The following is a 21,040-nucleotide window of genomic DNA, read 5'->3' as shown; positions in this document are numbered from 1 at the left end:
CAGTGTTCTCAGAAGGCCTTCTGTATTATCAGCTTCCTGCTATAGGCACTTTTTGTTCTTAACAGTAAGTCTTGATTCTTTTCCTTCGTTCCTGGATTATGTCATAAAGTCAACAAGCTCTTGTTATCCAGAGAAGAGCATAATAGAGGCTTTGTGTTCAGAACTAGATGTGACCTTATCAGGCTTCTGTTTTGGGTTTCTTCAGTCATTAAAGATGTATTTGCATAGAAAAGGAAGCTGAGTCCAGAAAGGTAAAGAGACTTGCCTCAGAGGTATTTAGCAACTAAGTGAAAACTTGTACCCTTGACTTCTAAACAGAGCTTTTCGCCTGCATGCCCTTCATCCATAATCAACTATTAGAACTTTTCAATTACAATGTGTATCTAACCTTTCTTTCAGTTAGGCACAGACTCAATGGAAATATAAGAATAATATAACAACAAATAAGACTATTGAAAACGAGTATAAGGCTTGTACACTACGTATAGTTTTGTTTACCTTTTTCTATTGAAGTGCAAATCTAGCCACCTACTTATCATGATTTTAGATGCCCCAAGAAGCACTTCCTACTTCCTGATACCCGAAATCCTTATAACACAGGGGGAAAAAAATCTTGGGTTCCATGTAAGTCTCAGAAGCTGGAGATGGTTAACATGATGACTTTAATTAAAATTAAGGTATAAATCATTGAAATTAGACCTTTTCCTAAGAGCAGATGTTGAACTTGAGCAGGTAAGAAAGTAATAGGACTTAGTTACATGAGGAGGAAAGGTGAATGATCCAAAAAGAGAAGAAAAGAACACATCTAGGAAAAGAAGGCTAGAAAAAAGTTTGCCTACTTCAAAATACTTGTAGAACCAGCTCTGAATAGAGTATTTCCCATTTTGCATTGTCACATGCTTAGCAGAGAAAATTTAGTTCCCCCAGCCTCAGGGAAGAAAGAAAAACCAAGGGCAGAAAGAAAATGCAAAAGATTGGGTCCTACAAGGGTTCAAAGTGAAGTAAAATCTCAAGAAAGGCCTAGTTCCTGCTCCAAAGTTCAGCTCATGTGTTGCATGCACTAATCAAATCCTGCTCTTCATTTTCTTTCAGTTTCTGCATCCTGCATTGTGTAGCTGTGTCTTCACATTGAAACTGTAAGCTTGTATTAGTATAGAATTTTTCAAAATTTTCATAGGTTTAAGTACTTAATGCATTTGCAACAACTGTGACTTCGCTTTCCTTCTTTTTTTTTTCCCCCAGTGGAGAGAAAGTTTTTGAGGAAAGAGAAGAAAAATAAGGCAATGATTAAAAAAAAAAAAAAAACAACCTAGGATGAGGGAAAATATGGGGAAACTAGTCCTCCTAGATATTAAAACACATCATAAATCTATGACATTTAAAACACAGTGGTACTAGCCTAAGATTGATGGCACAGAACACATAACTCATAAATAGCTTATGTAGCTTAAATGTCCCAAATTTCATCAGTCTATGAGGTCATACTTTCCTTTAGTACCCAAGTCATTTATTTTCAGGAAGGAGAGTCTTTTATCAAACTCTCCTCCCTACACATATCTGGGAATTATCTAGAGAATGTTTGCATGTTCCATAAATCGTTCCTTGGCTTCTCTTCAACCAACACTGCATTCTTGTGCCCCTCATCTCCTGCCATTCAGAGACCACCTCATCAGCCCACTGCTTGTCTGTGATGAATTTCTTCTGAATCATGGGCCCTGATTCTCCAGCTCCTCACTGTGATAGCTGAGTCCAGCCTGCTATGTTTGTAGGACTATCCTGAAGCTTAGAGATAAGAAAGGAACTACAGCTTAGGTAACTTGAAATTGAATGCTACATATTGCCCATGAAGGCTCTATGTGTATTAGTTAGAAGTTATCTATGCTTCTCCTGTTTCTCTGCAAAATAATTTTTTTCCCTGTGTCCTTCTGGACCTCTTCTTCCATGTTGATGGCCAGAAGGATTAAAACAGTCACTCTTAGCAATTGTTGTGAAGGAGTATTTCACAGTGCTCCAGAGAGAATTGTCACGTGTTGGTAAACCTGACTACATTGATGTCCAGCCCTCCATCTACTGAATTTATGGGCAATATATTCTCTAAGCAGGAAGGCATAATATGGCTGGTGCCTCATCTTGTTTCATAATAAATATTGTTTGGAGACCTCACTCACACAGAATGGAATGAATCATATCTGCTACATGTTCAAATAGGCAGTGTGATTGATGACTATGTTGAAAAAATATACGGTCCTATTAAGGGTTCTCAAATTTCTGCCCATATCATAACATGAGGAAAAGGATGCCTGATTGACAGAGGACACGATTTACCATGGGGACTGTGGTCTCACTGCTGACATGGCTACCCTCCGAATACTAAGGCCCAAGCCCCTTCACAGATGCCCGGCCCGCAGGCTGCCCCCATGTCTGAGAGACCTCTTGGCTCTTCCAGGGGTGGCCTTCTGCCAGCGGTCAAACCCCAGAGTAAAGCCAAGAAGAGGCCTTTCATGCCCTCCTTTCCTGCCTCAGAACTGATCCCTTCCCAGAGTGACTGACAGGAAGAGTAGCCACTCTCTTCACGGGAAACCCCTTTCACAGGCATGTCCTCTTTCACTGTGCCCCTCCTTAGCCTCCCAGGGTGCCACTGCCCAGGCACACCACACAGACATCCCCCACCACCCATTTCCCGGCATCTCTGCCAAGGAAGCAAGGTTCGGGTCCCCTTTGCTCTTGGGTCCAGTAGTCCTATATGCTCTTATCACCTTCTTATCCCATCTGCCTTGGTAGTTCTTTCTACAGCTGGGGAACTAATTTGCTCCAAATCTGCTCTCAGTTCTGGGCTTGGCTTTTGGAAACAGAAAGACACTGACTATTTCTCTTATCCACCCTGCTATATCCCTCCCCGGAGGTTGAGCATAAAATCAACCATATCCTTAAATGAGGAAAGAGGAAGGGTAGAAAAGTACGTATATAGGTCAAGATCTCAAAATATGATCCCACTGCACTAATAAATGGTGTTGAGAAAAGTTGGCTATGTAACTGGAAAAATGGTCAGATTGGCTCCACACCTCACCACACATATCAAAATACACATACAGACACATGTGCAGTTTTTTTTTTAATCCAAATAAATCTAGAAGAAAATATTGGTTTCCTTTTTATTTACATTCAGTAAAATTTACTTTTTTTTTTTGACATATAGTTCTGTGAATTTTAACACATGCATAGATTCATGTAACCACCACAAGCAAGATTCAAGACAATTCTGTCACCTCCAACATCAACTCAGGTTGTCCTTTTGTAGTCAAGGCCTCCCCTATCTCTAAGCTCTGGCAACCCCTGATTAGTTCTGTCTCTTGGGTTTTGCCTTTTCCAGAATGTTATATAAATGGGAATATACAGTATGTAATCTTTTGAGATTGATTTATTTCACTTGGTAGAATGACTTGAGATTCATCTGTGTTCCATATATCAGTAGGCTGTTCTTTTTATTGCTGAGTAGGATTCAATTTTGTGGATGAACTATAGTTTGTTTGCCCATTCACCCATTGAAGGACATTGGGTTGTTTACAGTTTTTGGCAATTATGAATAATGCTGCTATAAATATTTGTGTATAAGTTTTTGTGTGAACATAAATTTTCATTTCTTTAGCTATATATCTAGAAATGAGATTGCTTGGTCCTATGGTAAGTATGTTTAACTTTAGAAGGAACTGACAAACTATTTTCTGGTGTGACTGTTTCCATTTTGTATTCCCACCAAAAATGTATAAAAGTTCAGGTTGCCCTGAATCTTCATCAGCCTTTGCTATTGCCAGGTTTGGGGTTTGTTTTTTTTTTTCAATTTTTTTTTTTTAATTGAAGTATAGTTGATTTACAATGTTGTACCAATCTCTGCTGTACAGCAAAGTGACTCAGTTATACACACACACACACACACACACACACACACATATATATACATTATTTTTATTTTTTCTTAATTTTAGCCATTTGAATAAATATGTAGTTGTATCCCATTGTGTTTTAATTTGCATTTCTCTAATGAAAAATGTTATTGAGCACCTTTTCATGTGCTTATTTACCATTTATGCATCTTCTTTGATAAAGTGTTCAGATCTTTTGCTAATTTATTTTAATTGGCTTGTGTATTTTTTTATTCAGTTTTGGAATACTTTACATATTCTGAATACAAACTCTCTGTTTTTTTGTTTTTTTTTTTTTTAATTAATTAATTTATTTATTTATGGCTGTGTTGGGTCTTCGTTTCTGCGCGAGGGCTTTCTCTAGTTGCGGCGAGTGGGGGCCACTCTTCATCGCGGTGCGCGGACCTCTCACTATCGCGGCCTCTCGTTGCGGAGCACAGGCTCCAGACGCGCAGGCTCAGTAATTGTGGCTCACGGGCCCAGTTGCTTCATGGCATGTGGGATCTTCCCAGACCAGGGCTCGAACCCGTGTCCCCTGCATTGGCAGGCGGACTCTCAATCACTGCACCACCAGGGAAGCCCCAAACTCTCTGTTGAATGTGCTGTTTGCAAATATATTCTCCCAGTCTCTGGCTTTTTTTTTCTTCCTTAAGAAAATAATAGTTTTGCCATTTAACAAGGTTTAAATACTGATGAATATTCATCTACCTTCTGGCTGATGAAGGACTTTCTAAAACATAAAATCATGAAACAAACCAAAAAATGAACAGGTAAATAAATGTGATTATTCCTTAAAATTTTTTATGGAAAAAATCACTAAAAAATTAAAAGCTAAGTAACAAATTAGAGGAAATGTTTTCATAAACATAACCTAGAAAAAAAATTGATACCTTAAATATTTTAAAAGCCTATATAAATTAGTAAGAACAACTAATAATCTAATAGAAAAATGGGCATAGGGCATTAAGAATCATTTCAATGAAGAAACTCAAATGGCTAATAAACATATATTTCAGAAGTTCTTCCCCACTATTAATTAAAGAAATGCGGAAGAAAACAACACTGAAGTACCATTTTGCCTACCAAGTTGGCAAAGATCTTTAAAGATGGTGATAATACAATATTGGGAAGGAGTAGGGACACAGCTGGTAGGAGGAGAGATTGAGCCAGTTTTTTTGGAAGGCAGTTTGGCACTATGTATAAAGAGCCTTATGACTGTTCATACCCTTTGACCCCCTACTTCCTCTTCTAGGAAATTCTCAGAAAGACTAAAGCAGGTGGAAGGCCACAGAATATCAGAATTAGAGGAGAGGCCCTTACACACATACACCATCATCCTGAAGCCCCATTTAATGCATACCATTTCCACACTGTAAATAGCAACAAGTCTTTCCTGCCACGACCCAACTTCAAGCAGGAGCTGTTGCCAGCTAAGTAACCTGTACCATTCATGTGCTCAGACACTTATGTTGTTCCCCTGTGGTCCCCCAGGACACCTCTGCACTGGGCTGCAGCTGCAGGAAAGGCAGACTGTGTGCAGTCACTGCTGGAGCTGGGCATAGACAGCAACCTGCGAGACATCAGTGAGAGCACACCCCTGGCCTACGCCCTGTACTGCGGCCACATGGCCTGTGTCAAGCTCCTCTCCCAAGAGAGCAGGTGAGCGCACCAGGAGGCACTCATTTTTTCTTCCTCTCAAAGATTTATAAAATTGGATGAAATTGTTTAAACTGCCAAAACTAGCAGAAAACCAGCAATAACGTAATAATCATGTTTGCCATTATCTAACATGTAATGACATGTCCTTGACGCTGTGGAGCAAAATGATAGCAGTAAGCCTGAATCCATCAGCCTAATATTCACTGAACTCTAATCTCTTCTTTCCTTTTTCTCCCTTTCCTCGTCCCTTTATGCCATATACTATTTATTTATTTATTTATTTATTTCTGGCTGCATTGAGTCTTCGTTGCTGCGCGTAGGCTTTCTGTAGTTGCAGCGAGTGGGGACTACTCTTCGTTGCGGTGCGCAGGCTTCTCACTGCGGTGGCTTCTCTTGTTGCGGAGCATGGGTTCTAGGCGCGTGGGCTTCAGTAGTTGCAGCACGCGGGCTCAGTAGTTCCGGCACGCAGGCCCTGGAGTATGCCATATACCCTTAATTGCTCTTTTGCCTAAATCAGCATTTCTCCAGCTTTTTGTTCTCAGGACCCTTTTACACTCTCAAAAATTATGGAGGATCCTAAAGAGCTTTTGTTTATGTGAGTTACACCTATCAATATTTATGGCATTAGAAATTAAAACTGAGAAACTTTTGAAAAAATATTTTGTTATTAATTTAAAGTAATAACCCATTACATTTACAAGTTAACATTAATACCATATTTTTAGTTAAAAAATAACCCATTCTTCAAAACAAACCAAAAGAATGTAATGAGAAGAGCAGTTTTGTTCTACTTTGCTCTTTGAGTCTCTTTGATATCTTTATAGAAGCTTAATAGAATACAGCTGCATTCCCACATCTGCTTCTGCATTCAATCCATTGCAATATGGTTGTTTTGACTGAAGTGTATGAAAACAATCTGGCCTCACATAGATATGTAGGTGAAAAAGGGAGGAGTATTTCAGGAACCTTTTCAGATAACTGTGGATACTTTTCCTTTGATACTACACCAAAACTTGACAAGTAGTAGTTTCCTAAAGCTTAGTGGCAATGTGGACTCTGTCACCATATCAGTGAAGTTTTTGAATTCTGTTACATTAAAATCCAGTCATCTCTCTAGCACTTTAAATGTGTCTTACATCTATGCATGATTTTATAATATCTTGCATTGGTCATTTGGAAAATATTGGTTTACTTAGTTATGAAGATCTTCCAAATAGTACATTTCATTATACAATACCAGAAAAAAAATCACATTTGTTAATATCACCACTGATCTCATCAGAAAAGCCTCTATGTATCAGGAAGCTGTCAAGCTCACAGTGTGCATACAAATTTTCCAAGATTCTCATTTTTGCTTGAAAGCTAGATTTTTGTCATTGGCAACAATTAATGTCAATTGTTTACCTTGAAATGACAGGCTCACTTTGTTCATTTTTGAGAAATCAAATGCCCATCTCCAAATAACCACAGCTTGTCTATAAGCCATAAAAATCATGTTTCATGAAAAAAGTGCCTAGTTCAGCTAGCAACTCAAACAACGGCACAAATGTTTTACCTCAAAACAACCATTGTACTTCAGTATATAGTAGAATTGCTTATGAGTACCTCCTATTTTATCGAAAAAATGTATCTCAAGGATCAATATTTAGTAAAATTAATAACATTTACTGGACATTATTAAGTTTAATGGCAATTTTCTCAATGAAAGTCTATTGTTGTTACTACCTTGATTTGTGCCAAGGAGCCCACAGTTTCACCCACTTGCTCTCTTGCACCCTTGGTGTAAAAAGCAGACCAGTGAAAAAAACAACATCTTGATATTATTATGAATATAGGTTAAACCTCATGAAACTTCTGAAGACTGTCAGGGCCCTCACCTCCAGGTTCAGTGGACCATACTTTGAGACCCACTGGCCAAAATCACAACCTTAAAAGGAGGAGGAGATTGTTTGTAGAAGATGCTGAAGTAGCATCAGTTAGCACAGGGGCATATTCTGTACGGGGAAACTTGAAAGAATGCTAGAGATCTCCTGGGGTTCTCACTGGTAGTATCAGGAGTCCAGAAGTTGTGTTTAATATTTCAAAAAGCTGTGTTTAATATTTCAAAAAGCCTATTGGAAGGTGAAAGGAGGATAAAAATATATCACAGGAATAAAGATTCAATTATACACTGTGTGACCTGCAGAAAAAAAACAAAAACAAAAACCATTCATTATATGCAGCCAAAATGAGGGGTGATTTTTTCAAATTACATATTACAATATCTCACTCCAAAGAGTAATGTTGCAATCTGGCTTTTAGGGCATGAACACGGTCAGGTTTCATCATTAACTCATACCACAGAAAGCATTAAATCAATTGTGGCCTCAGAAGAGAACAACACAGAATTTTCCAAGGAACAAAAACAGAATAGTGCCTCAGGGAAACTCTCCACACAAGAAGAGCCAGCCGGACAGCTGCTGACCGTTTTTTCCTTTAGAAATTGCCTGCTCATTGGGCATTGCTCATTTTCTTCTGCTGCCACGCCCAACCTCTGGCATACACACTTCCTCTTCTGCAGCTGAAGCCCAGACAAAAGTTTCTCTCCTCGGCTTCCTTTAGTACACTTTTTCAATAGGAAATTTAGTAAAAGCTCAACAAGAAACAACACACAAACAGTGTAAAATGGGCAGGCTTCCTAAGGTGGATACTATCAGAGCTCTGCCCAGATCTCCTGGGATCCCTTTCAGAGAAAGCCTAAAATCACACTCCCCCGACATCTGTAACCTCCACCCTGCTGCTGCTAGTTGAAGCCTGAACTCCACATTTGGCCTTCATCTCTTTGACTTAAAGCTTGCACTCCTACTGACTGTCCTTAAGAAGTGAGAACAGTAATACTTTGAGATATTTTCAGCTTACTTGATCCCTGGGAGAAAACAAAATTTGAAAGGATAGTTCCTGAGGGAGCAGGTGAAATCTAACTAAGAAATGTTCTAACTGGACAGAGAACTGACCATGGCAAGGAAGGGGATGGCCAAGGAGGTTGTGAGTAGCTCTTGCACGTCACCTTTGACTTGAGAGGGCTTCGAGTGTCTTTGGATGATCTCAGACAACCTGCTCAGGTGGATGGAATAGAGGGAGGTCTATTGTGTGGTTACTGCTGGTGTCTCCACTTCCTGCCCTCACGTAGCATCCTTGTTATTTTATATTCCCATAGAACAGAGCCTACTCGACCCCTTCCTTCCCAGAAGAGTAGACCCCAGAAGAAGGAGGGACGATTCAGCATGCTCAATCAAATCTTCTGCAGGAACAAAAAAGAAGAGCAGAGGGCCTATCAGAAAGATCACAGCAGGGACTGGCACAGGGGAGAGCCCACCTCGGAAGTTGATGACATCATCACCACCTTTGACAGCAACGTGGATACCAACTGCCAAGAACAGCCTGGTGGTCGGGTGGCTATGGTTGACTTTAAGAAGAGGACCTCAGAGAATTCAAAATACCACTTGCCAGAAAAGAAGCCCCTGGCCCATAAAGGGCTTCCACCAATCAGAACGCAGAGTCTCCCACCCATCACCCTAGGCCATAACTTCCTGACAGCCTCCCAGGGGGCCACTTCCCATGCTGGCCTGAGCTCTGGTACTCATCATGCTGCCCAGCAATCTCAGAAAAGCCTAAGTGAGCAGGATTTATTGAATAACAGAACTGGCTGCCAGGTATTGCTCGATAACCAGGTGTTCTATAAAGCTTGGACTGTGTCTTCTTCTGATAAGCTGCTAGACAGGTTGCTTACCAGCAGATCCAGTCACCAGGAGGTGTCATGGCCGCCACATCTTCCTCATCTACATAATCCTTCATCAGGTAATGTCCCTGCTTCCTTCTTTCCCATTTCTGACAGATTCTATACAAGAAATGTGTCATGCAGTCCTGGGTTAGGAACTGGAGTGACAGTGGGTAGCCTAGAGGACAGGCTCAGAATGGAAATGGGTGATTAGGCTACCTTTTTCCCTTGAGTCTACTGGATTCAGGATTTCCAGGCTATGGAAACAGTCTGCTTTTCCACCTTGAGAGCAATCATCAAGTAAAAGTATGTGCCTTCTCATCTTCTCTCATCGCAGCAGGTATGTGTGGTGACTGGCAGATTAGAGCAGGAATATTACTATTTCCACTAGCAAGTATTCTTAAGCAGGGATACTTGGCGATATCACCTATGAGGGGTTGATTTGTTCGTGTGATTGTTTGTTTTTAAATCATGTGTTCAATGACCACTCCAGGACTACTGAACCAAGATCTTGGTGAGGCAAAAGGGAAAATGGCGATGCCCTCTATGTATACGTGTAGAAAGAGAACACATTCGCACATGTGTGGCTCAGGTCTCCATACACACCAAAGGGTTACATGGCAATTCTCCCTCCTGCCTCTTGCCCCAGCTACCGAGTGCCCCTCATCCAAAGCTATGTTATCAATTTTGTCTTTACCTTCCAGAGATATTTTATACATATTTAAATATATATGTATATATACATTTTAAATAAGTGTATCACACTAAAGAATCTATATTTTTATACACATGCAAGCAATATATACGTATCTATTTTCCCATTTAACATTTGTGTTAAACAAATGTATCACACTAAAATTTTTATTTATTTTTTTAATGGCCCCCAGGTGATTCTGATGTATACCAGAGACTAAGAACTATCGTTCTAAAGCAGAGGCTGCAAAACAGCTTCCAAAATCAGTTCATTACTAATTCAGTAATCAAGTGAATTAATTACTAATATTTAAAAATCATGAAGTTTTACATAAAAATTTAAAACTCTAGCTTCTCATGAGAAATCGAAAAGTCTGGCAACACTGAACCCAAATTTCACTTGGCAGTAATTGCCTGGATCTGAGTAACCACTATCCCCATAGACATCACTTGGACATCACTGTCCCCAGTTCAACCCAGTCTGCACCACTCTCCAGTATCTCTCCGTGGAGTGTCAGTTGTTCTTACCAACAAGTTTCTGTTGTTGTTTTTCTTATAGTAGGGTTAAGAGGAAAAATGATATATTGCTTGAACCCATATTTCTTTCAGAAGTAGAAAAATGAAAGCCCAAGAGGGCTATGTGTATTTTAAGAAGTAGAGGAGCACAGTGTATCTTCGGAAATAAGGAATATTCCTTCCTGTTTAATATGCAGCATGAGTCTGGCTCTCCTCACTCATCTTCATGTGCCTGATGTCTGAAACCTGTGAGGTAGAGTATGGCTTCCCTCATACATATTTATATGTTTTTAAGCACAGGATAGATAGGAATAAACACATGAAGGCTATTTCCTGAGAAAAACTTCCCTCAAGATTTTACTTCCTCCACTAAGCACTGAAGCATGGGTAGTTTTTCCTTGTGTTCTGCAGAACGGTGAGGAAGAAAAGATATTGATCTGCTGTCTTTGACACTTTGGTGGCCTCCAGGGCCTTGACTCAGCCTGCTTTCTGGAGTTAGTCCTGTCTTAGCTAATATCTTCTTTTTTGAAAATTTTTTGAAATTTGTGAAAGTCTTGTTCTTGTTCTGTTCCCAGGACAGCCTTGGGCTGTCTTTTCTATATCAGTTAGGATTGGGTTCATCTGCCTGTAACAGAAATGCAAAGTAACAGTGGCTTAAACAGCATAGTTTATTGCTCTCATATGAAAGTAGTCGAAGGTGATGGTTCCCAGGTGCTTGGTGAATCCATGATCACCAGAGACCCAGGCTCCTTCCATCTGTGTGCTCTACAACTTAACCTATGCCTTTCATCCTTTGGATCATTTCACATTTCATAATATCTGACAGAACAGGAGGAAGGAAGGAGGGGGGGGCGGAAATGGATGTCTGCCAGCTGAATTAGCTCCCATTAATAAGTTATCTCCCATAAATTCCACAGTCTGCTTCCATTTCGTTGGCCAGAACTTTAGTCACATGATCATGCCTATCTGCACGGGAGACTGGGAATTGGATCCTTTTAACTGGGTACATGACCGTCCCTCCAAAATTGGATTTTTGTTTCTAGGAGGAAAAAGAGAATAGATATTGGATAGAGAACTAGTAGATTCTGTCACATGTGCCATCTAAAACCTTCTATATTATTTAAAATAAAAGGAAATTCAATAAATTGGTTTGAGGATTTGTTTCACTTTTCCAATGAAGTAACTTGAAAAGTCCTATGGGGCAGAAAAGGAGAAGCAGAATTCTCCAAGGGAATGTCAAATAATTAGCCATGCCTGTACCAAAGCATTTATTTTTTTCAACCAATGTTTTTGAATGCTGATAATAACTAGGAACCATTCTAGGTAACTGAGTCATGACAAGATAAACTCCCAAGAATCTTCAGCCTATAAATGAACTTTAAGGTACTTGGATTTGCTAAACTGATTATACAACTCACTTTAAATTGATTTTCTTCTCATGTTTAGATACAAAATCATAAGAGTTTTAAACGGAAAGGACCTTAGTTCTTTCACTCATTCTTTAATGGGTAATGTCTTTAAAGGATAATGTCTATTATCCTGATTTATGAAGAGGCAGCACATCCAGTGGTTAAGAAAGGGATTCTTTTTTTTTTTTTTTGGCTGCACCACACGGCTTATGTGATTTAGTTCCCTGACCAGGAATCAAACCTGGGACCACGGCAGTGAAAGAGCCAGCTCCTAACCACTGGACTGCCAGGGAATTGCCCCAAGAGAGGGATTCTAAAGTCACACTATCTGGGTTCAAATTCTGACTCTCTCATTTACTTGCTGTTACTGAATCTCTCTGAGCCGTTGTTACTTCATGTCAAAAATGGGAGGAAATACCTAACATGTAGGGCTGTGAGTTGCTGTTAAGATTAAACAAATTGATACATATAAAATACTTAGAACAGTGATTGAGCATTGTACTGTTACACACATACACATTTGTGGGTTTTTTTTTTTTAACTATGTGCCAGGCCCTATGCTAAGCACTATGCCTTAGAGACAAGCTACAGATGACCTTTGTTTAAAAGACGATGACATTTAAGTAAACGTGCTAGTCAGCTGCCTTTTTGCTCTCAGATCTAGTCTCTTCCCTCCAGCTCTACTTTGTATCTCAGGAAACTACACTTCCCAGGCTCCCTTGCAGCTGCTTCCAGGTACTTTTGGCCAAGTACCAAGAGGCACTGGCAAAAGAGTAAGAGCAGGAGAAAGAGGAAAACAAGTGTAGTTCTACACAGTGTCCCTCTGCTTCCTATGGATTCTCCAATAGGGGTTCCAATTCCTCCCACTTCCTCCACAAAGCCCCTCACTCTGTGGTTCTGGCTCCCACTAGCTTCTGAGCCTTGGTAATACCAACTCTTCCCCTTATCACTCCAGCCTAGAAGTGGTTGCATCTTCCTGCTGTGGTTAATCTCTGGATTGTCCTTCTACCCTGTCCTCTGGCTTCTCACCTTTTCCACCAACCAGTATAACCACCTTTCTGTATGAAATTCCCTCTGTTTCAAAGGCCTAAAGAAGTCTCTGTTTTCCTGAATGAGCCCTGATTGATAAGGCAAGACATGTCATCTCTCTCGGCTACAGTTTTCCTACCCTCTGGATACAGAGTCTGGGACCATTTTGTTTCATGAGGCCCTTGCCAGTTATAATTTACATGGCCTAGAATCTGCTCAGTCTTACAACTAATTGTTCTGAATATGTCACTAAGGACGTATTCAGAACTTGCACCCAGACCTCCTAAATAGGAAGTTATCCCATGGCAATGTACATATTTCTCTCTTTAAGTCTCAAAGTCCAGTTTGTTAGTATGCTTACCAAATTACCTACAACGTGATTTTCTTAAAAATTACACTGTACTCCCCAAAATAAAAAGATTTCTCTCTGCCTTATAGATTTTATTTTTGTGAATATTTTTAACCCAATTTGAGGTGTTGTTTTCAGAACTACTGAAGCTTCCAGAGTACAGTTGGGAGGGTTCACTTAAGGGGTTTAAGTTGTTAGTCTAGGCAGGTTGAAACTCAGTAGATTTCTACATTGAGCTCCCATACTTGATTTGAAACCTAAAGTAGTAAAGCAATTGGATACTATAAATCATACCACAGCACCACTGGCTCGAGCTTGGATGGTCCCTTTACTTTGGATTTTCTCTTTTCCCGCCCTGGGTTTAGTAGAAATAATATGGGCTAGCAGTGATTGCTACCGTTTGAATTCCTGGCAGCTAATGTCCTGTGCTTACATCAGCAGCCCTGAACATTTAGCTGTAATGATTATTGCTTAACATTTATTGAGACCTGTCAGTGGGCTAGATGGAGAGAGATGCAGGATGAGGCACTTAACTTAATGAGGGAATTTGGAGCACATCAGCTTAATTCATTGAGAGCAGCTTTCAGAGAAAATTGAACAGAAAGCTCTGTGGTGTTTGCTACCAGCCTGGTTATTTGCAAGCTATCACAAGGAAGCTAAGAAAGTGTTTGCTTCCTTTCTCCCTCAAGAGAGAACTTTCTTCTCCAGAATTTTCTAGAGTATCCCAGCAACAACGCACTCTCCTCCTCAGGTCTGATAGTAGGTAGGTCTGATGCTGTGACCACCTCTGTTTAAACCCATCAGAAGCTTTGCATCTTAACAGGATGAAGGCCAGATTCTTTAGCTGGTAAACAAAGTCCTCCCAACGTGGCCTGGCCTCACTTCCCATTCTCAACTTCTGCACCTCCCGTCTCAAATCCTTTCCTCCCACCCCCCATCCCCTTGAACACTTCCTTGAATATCTCTCAGTTCCTAGACAACTACATACCTTTTTTACTCTATGACGTCTTTGCCCATGTTATTTTTACTTTCCATCCACTGTGTGCTTGACAGATTCCTACAATCTTTTAAGAACCAGCCCAAAACTTGCCTCCTATGTAGAAGTTACCCTGACTGCTGTAGGAGGTGTGACCCATTTTTACTATCCATCATAAAAGAATATCTCTGCCTTGTTAAGCCTCCTCTGGGGCAGTGAACCACATACTTCCCCTTCAACAGCACTGCAGGAGAGGAATTTTTATCCCCATTTTAGAGATGAAGAAATTGAGGAGTAGAGTGGTTAGCCCACCGGCCTAAGGTCACAGAGCTAGCTAGGAAGTAGCAGAGCAGATGTTCAAGCGAGGTCTATGGGATGCAAGACACGTTGACCTCTCTGGACCCTTCTTTCTTGTTTGATACCCTCACAGCACTACTCATGGCCTTCAAAAGTACAACTTTACCTGCCTCTCTTCCCATCAGCCCCTCCTGAGCACCTTGCCTTCTGTTTGTACTCTAGGCTCTGGAATACAGTGAGTTTGCAATAGATGAGTGCTGAATTATTATTAATCTTCATTCGCTTCTGTTTCCTCATTTAACGATGAAAACGTTTCCTGCCTTTTTATTCTAAAAGACAGTGGTCCTCAACCCTGTCCCCACAGGCTGGACACTCCCTGAAGGTGCCTACAGCACAGATAAGAGAACTTTGGACTATGCACATTCTGCCTTGTCCTTCAAAACTGAGCAAAATGCCAGTGTGGAAGAAAGTTTAACTCTCCTCCCACCTCCTCCCAAATCACTGCTGAAGTCCTTCTCTGCCACTTCTCTCATCCTATCAATATTGCTTTGGCCCCTAAGGAGGCAGGATAGTGTGGATTTTAGGTCCAGAGCCTGGGTGACACTTCCCATCATGTGATCTTGCAGACAATTTAGAACTTCTCCAAGCCACAGTGTCCTCATTTGTAAAATGGGGATGATAATAGTACCTATCTCACAAGGGAAGGTGATTGTTAGGATTAAATGAGATTATGCCTACAGCAGTTAGTCCAGTCCTTGACAATAGTAAGTACTCAATATGCATTATCCATAATTATCATTATCTCATTTTGGGTTTTGCAAATTTCTGCTCAAGTGTTCATGCATGAATAATCAGGTATGAACTGATACGGGTTTTATTGTAATTCTACTTAGGAATGTTTTCTTTTTAAATAATGGCTTGTGAGGTTATTTAACCTTCAAAGTTCAAAGGAATAAAAATATAATGGCAAAATGTCCACCAAGGAGACTAGAAATTTTGCTTAATATTCATCAAATGACATCAAATGACACTGCTCAGATGACTGCCCCTACAAATCTACCACTGAACTCACCGAAGCAGGTGGGAGGTGGATCATGGCTAATGCTTTTTTTCCCCTATTCTAAGGACTGCTTTACCCACACAGAAGACTTAAACCCTATGAGTGTTGCTGTAGTGATTCTGGTTCCTACTAGACTACTAAACAAAAGATCAAATGAATACATGCCCCACTGTCCAGGAGATCATGTTAAACATGCCACAGAATAACACTGTAATAATTGCTAATGTTTATTGTTTACTCTATAAGCTAAATGCTTTACCTTTGTTCTCCTAATCTTTATGACAACTGAAAAAGACAGATAAAATTATTTTCTGCATTTTACATGAGGAAATTGAGATTTAAAGACAGAACATCACTTGCCCAAGTTGGGAATTAAGCCTAATCCTGTCCTACCCCAGAGCCCAAACTCCTATTTATTATACCATTTGGTCAACTTGTTAAATGGACTTAACTTTTGTGTAGTCCCTTCTATTTTCAGGTATTTGGAACATCCATCCATCCAACATCCATCATGTGCTAATAAATGTTTAATAGGTGGCTCTTCAGAGAAAAATCAGTACTTGCTGATTTCCCTAATGTAAATACTCCCACCATGGCTGATGTCAAGCCACTGAGTATGATGTCAACCAGCTCACAAAATTCCTGAAAATTTAAGAGCTGTTATGCATAGCTCCAGCATAACTCTACTGGTCATCTAAATTAGATCATCCAGATCTCCCACGTGCTTTCACTCAGCTCCCATCTTCTTGATCAGTGAGTCTCAATCCTGGATTCACATCAGAATCACCTGGGAGCTGACAAAAATCTGGCATCCTATCCCAGCCCCAGAGATACTCGTTTATTTGCTGTGGTGTTTAGCCAGAGTAGCATCTTTTTTTAACTCCTCAGATAATTTCTCTGTGCAGCCAGGACTAAGAAACACAGCTCTAGAAGAATATATCCTACTCATCACCCACTCATTCAACCCAGATTGACCAGTATGTGATATACTAATACCCTATGTTATTTTTCAAACTTTCAAGTTTTGTAGAGTACATGGCCAACTGTGCTTGTTTATAAAATTTAAATAGTTTACCCAAGAAATGATTTCTGATACCTTTTCCTTTCATTTAAACGGTGACTGGCATGTGATAGAAACTGAATATGGTATAGCTATTAGTATTTTTTTGTTATTGTTGTTAACATCATAAATTTCATGATCTATAACAACTTTTATGATTCTTTTATCCATTGGATTTTATAATTTGCACTTGGTTGAGTCTCATATGATTGATGCAAACTGTTTGTCCCCAGGACAAAATTTTCAGCATCTCTCCCCAAACAGACCTAAAATCTGGGATCTTCCTTTCACCCGGAACAACCTGGCTCCCCTACCAGACCAAAAATGTAAGTATTTTGAATCTTCCTCAGCTTCCTTTGCAAAGCTTAACACTGTTAACACGTCTAGACAGGGCTAAATGTTATTTTGGTTTACTTTCATTTTTTTCAAGAGAACATCAGGCGCCAAACCCTGTAAATTACAGGAAAATAAAATAGAGACAGTCTTTAAAGCTTCATCCAACATGGTAATGCTTGTTTAAAAAAATACTCCCTCCCTGGAGGAATTTTTGTGTTTGGACTATAAAAACAATAACAGAAGTTTATTTTGCTATGTACTATTTAATGTCTTTAATGCTTTAAAAATTCTTCTCTTAAGACTGGCTTCCTGACATTGTTTTCCTTACTATGTTGGACAGATAGAAATGTGTCTTACCTCTGCACTCACAGGCTATGCATTCCTAAGCAGAAAGGAATAATCAAGTAGATGCTGTTCATCAGTTTTACTTTTAGCGTTATTTTATACAAAACTTCTCACACTATAAACTGTTAATACATTCTATTCACCAAGTGATCAAGTTTGCCTGTGCCTAAGTATTATCTGGGGTGCTTGTTATAAAGGGGATTCCTGAGCCCCACGCCTAGAAATTCTGAGTTTGTAAATCCTTATATCTGTACTCTGAGGCAGTAGAGATGAGAAAACTTGAGTTCAGAGAGGTCATATAACTTGCCCATTATTTAGGTAGTAAGTAGCAGAGCCAGAAGCAAAATTACAGGATACTGAGTCAGCTGTCACATGAAACAGGTAATACCTATTGGATTTTTTTTTTTTTTTTTTTTGGCTGCGTTGGGTCTTCGTTGCTGCACGCGGGCTTTCTCTAGTTTCGGCGAGCAGGGGCTACTCTTCATAGCAGTGCGCGGGCTTCTCATTGCGGTGGCTTCTCTTGTTGCGGAGCACAGGCTCCAGGCACGCGGGCTTCAGTAGTTGTGGCACACAAGCTCAGTAGTTGTGGCTCACGGGCTCCAGAATGCAGGCTCAGCATCTGTGGTGCATGGGCCCAGTTGCTCCACGACATGTGGGATCCTCCCAGACCAGGGCTCGAACCCGTGTCCTCTGCATTGGCAGGCGGACTCTCAACCACTGTGCCACCAGGGAAGCCCCTACTCATTGGATTTTAATTCCCTTCCTTCCTGTTCTTCCTATCCAACCCACTCCTTTATAACGTGTACTCAAGCACTTGTGTGCACATCCACACACACACACACATCCACACACACACACTCTCTCTCTCTCTCTCCACATCTTCTTAATTGCAGAGGTTAGGTGATTTAGAAGCTGCCCTATTTAAGACAAGTTCCTTAACCTTTCTGTACTTCAGTTTCTTCACTTAGCTTATAAGAGTAGTGCAACCTGATAAGACTGTTGAGAGGATTAAATGAGATAATGTACATAAAACCCTTTGCAGCTGTTTGCACAGAGTAAATATCCAATATATCTTTTCTGCCCCAGGCTGCAGTTCAAATGGGAAGAAGCAAGAGTTCTAGAACCCTTTAGGTAAAAACAAAGAACCCTGCAGTCTTAGTACAACTCTGTTTTCTTTCAGATAAGGAAAGGGAGAGGTAGAGATTTGTCCAAAGTCACACACAGAGTTAGTAGCACAAACTAAGATCCCTGCCTTGACAGATTATTTCCTTTGCCCTTACTAATTTGTCTAAAGGGAGAGTTTTGGATGGTGTGAATTCAATCATTGAATGAAATTCAAGTCTGACCTTGTCTTAAACAGAAATGTAGTCACAAAGACATCTCATTAAGGGAAGAATCACTCAGCCTTGAATCCTGGTGTGGCTTGGGGAAGCCAAAGTAATGGGGATTTTCTTTGGCAGAACCCAGGGGCTTTGCTTTTCACAATTAAATTTAAGGAGGCGGGAAGATAAAGATCTTTGATCAACTATAGCTCTATGAAAAAGAAGTAGAAAGGTACAGTGCTTTTCCTAAAAGAAACCTGAGAACCTTTTGACTTCTGCATAAAAGCACAGTACAAACGTCTTGGGGCTTATTTAGAGCCTTGTGCTGACCTGGCCATCAAGGGCTACGCCACCCAAGGAAAAGAAGGCTCTGCTAGGCACCAACAGCCTGATCATGTTTTGATCAAACTTGGCCCTGCCTTGTTTTTGTGCATATTTGGCATCCCTGACTACACGTGGTAAGCCTGAATAGATAGATAGATATACATGGCTTTCTCCTGCAGTTTAGGTCTCCCCAAGAAAAGCTTCTTAGAAGGGCCTCCATTCCTTCAGAAATAACACAGTTCTCCTGCCATCATTCCTTGTGAGACTCTGAGAGATGCAAACCTTGAAAGTTTTTCATTCTATTCTTTCCTCCCAGTTCTATCTGGAGAACCTCTACGGACAAACCGAGTGCTTCCTGCTATCCCAAGCCAGCGGGAACACAGCCCACCAGCTGAAGAGAGTGAAAACTCTGCCAGTTCCACCAATGATGAAAATTAATCAGTGACTGTGGGTCACTGATTGTAAAAATATAGATTATATATATTTTCAACTGTCAAAGGATAAGATTACTTTGTAAGAACAAAGACTAATTTAGTAAATTGCATTCTATAAGCCATTCATGGTTTTACAACTCAAAATTCTTTGTTCCAAATAAGCACTTAGAATCTTTGTGCATATATTGTAAGTCTGTGAGTTTCCATGACCTCTACATGCCAAAATAAAAAGTCACAACATGTTATCATCAGGGAAACTTAGCTGTGTTTGGTTTGCTTTGTGGCATGTTTGCTGGTCTTTTTGAATGATTTTATGTTTTTAAAAAAATGTATGCTTTGCTGAATAAAAAAGAAAGTACATTCCATACATGTTTTTTACATTTATTGCAATTCTACTTTGGACTAAGAAAACTTAATTAAAATTAAAATAGTAAATTTCTTTAATCAGTCAGTGTTTATGACTTTTAAGTGTACAATCATCTGCAAAGTATTTTCTAACATGGTTAAGTCCTGGCTAGAGCCCAAATCACTTAACAATGTTTATGTATCTTCTTTGTTATTTGATTATTTCCACCTATTGTCACTTTCAGATATGATTGATTGCTCTGATACTGAGAAGATCATGTGAGTTGGAAAGGTCTACATCCTGCCCTAACAGAATGAAATAGACATTCCTCATACATTCCTCAAATACTCTACGTATTTAATCGTTCTTTTTTCTGTTTCAAAATAAAGGTCTCTGCCTACTCAAGACATTCCCATACTTATGACATAGCAAACTTTGAAAGACTACTACTAACTGCAGATCTCCTTACTAAGATGTTTGTGTATTGTTTGGATTGATTGAAAGTTCAAGGTTTAGCCATATAAGATCATAGTCACTCCATGTTATTTCCAAGCCTGCATGTTATTCAGCAAATATCTCAAGTATAACATTACCATTTTATGTTAGTATTATTTATTTAGGGAGGTCAGACTGTGCCATTAACTAAATAGAAGCTCCTCTGAGGCCAAATCACAGTTTTTTGGCTTTGCACTTCTAGAAATGTGTACAATACCTAGAACATACTTAGCCACTCATTCAGCTAATTTTTTTTTTAGGAAAGAAGGAAGGGATGGAAGTAGGGAGATAGGGAGTTGGCAAGATAGAGAGATGTAAGAAGTGATAATGGAAGAAGTTACTAGTCCACAGTCTCATTTTGCTAAGGATAGTTATCTGAATCGGGGATTATAAAAGGGAAAGCCTATGGATCAAGCTCCCAAGCTAGACAGTAGCTAGAGGCAGATCAAATCCTGGTGCAAATGGAAGAGCTCTCAGGACATAGATTCTGAAGGGTTTCATTTCTTTTTTCTTTCTTTCTTTCTTCCTTTTTTTTTTTTTTGTGGGCTATTTTTATCTTTGAAGAATCATTCTTTGTAAGTATCAGTTAGGCTGTTCAGTTGTGTCACCTAGCTACTTCTGAATCCATGTCCATCCACAAGTAGATACCTGGCCCTACACTGCCTAGACTAGCTGGGATAGCTTAGCATCTGCTTCAGTAACAAACCCCAAAA

The 21,040-nt window shown here is 39.9% G+C and overlaps 1 protein-coding gene across 1 annotated transcript in view; it reads left to right on the top strand.

Moving 5' to 3' along the window:
• Positions 1–19,747, top strand: part of ANKRD55 (ankyrin repeat domain 55) — a 92,298-nt gene extending 72,551 nt beyond the window's left edge. The window contains exons 8-11 of the mRNA XM_059919308.1: positions 5,412–5,579; positions 8,776–9,416; positions 16,959–17,051; positions 19,369–19,747. Of these exons, the coding sequence (XP_059775291.1) occupies positions 5,412–5,579; positions 8,776–9,416; positions 16,959–17,051; positions 19,369–19,490 (1,024 nt within the window). The 3' untranslated portion in view covers positions 19,491–19,747. The remainder of the gene's footprint in view (positions 1–5,411; positions 5,580–8,775; positions 9,417–16,958; positions 17,052–19,368) is intronic.
• The last annotated feature ends 1,293 nt before the right edge of the window (positions 19,748–21,040 follow it).

Source organism: Balaenoptera ricei, chromosome 3 (genome assembly GCF_028023285.1).
Source record: "Balaenoptera ricei isolate mBalRic1 chromosome 3, mBalRic1.hap2, whole genome shotgun sequence".
Lineage (NCBI taxonomy): Eukaryota > Metazoa > Chordata > Mammalia > Artiodactyla > Balaenopteridae > Balaenoptera > Balaenoptera ricei.
This window is presented reverse-complemented; position numbering and strand designations above follow the sequence as displayed.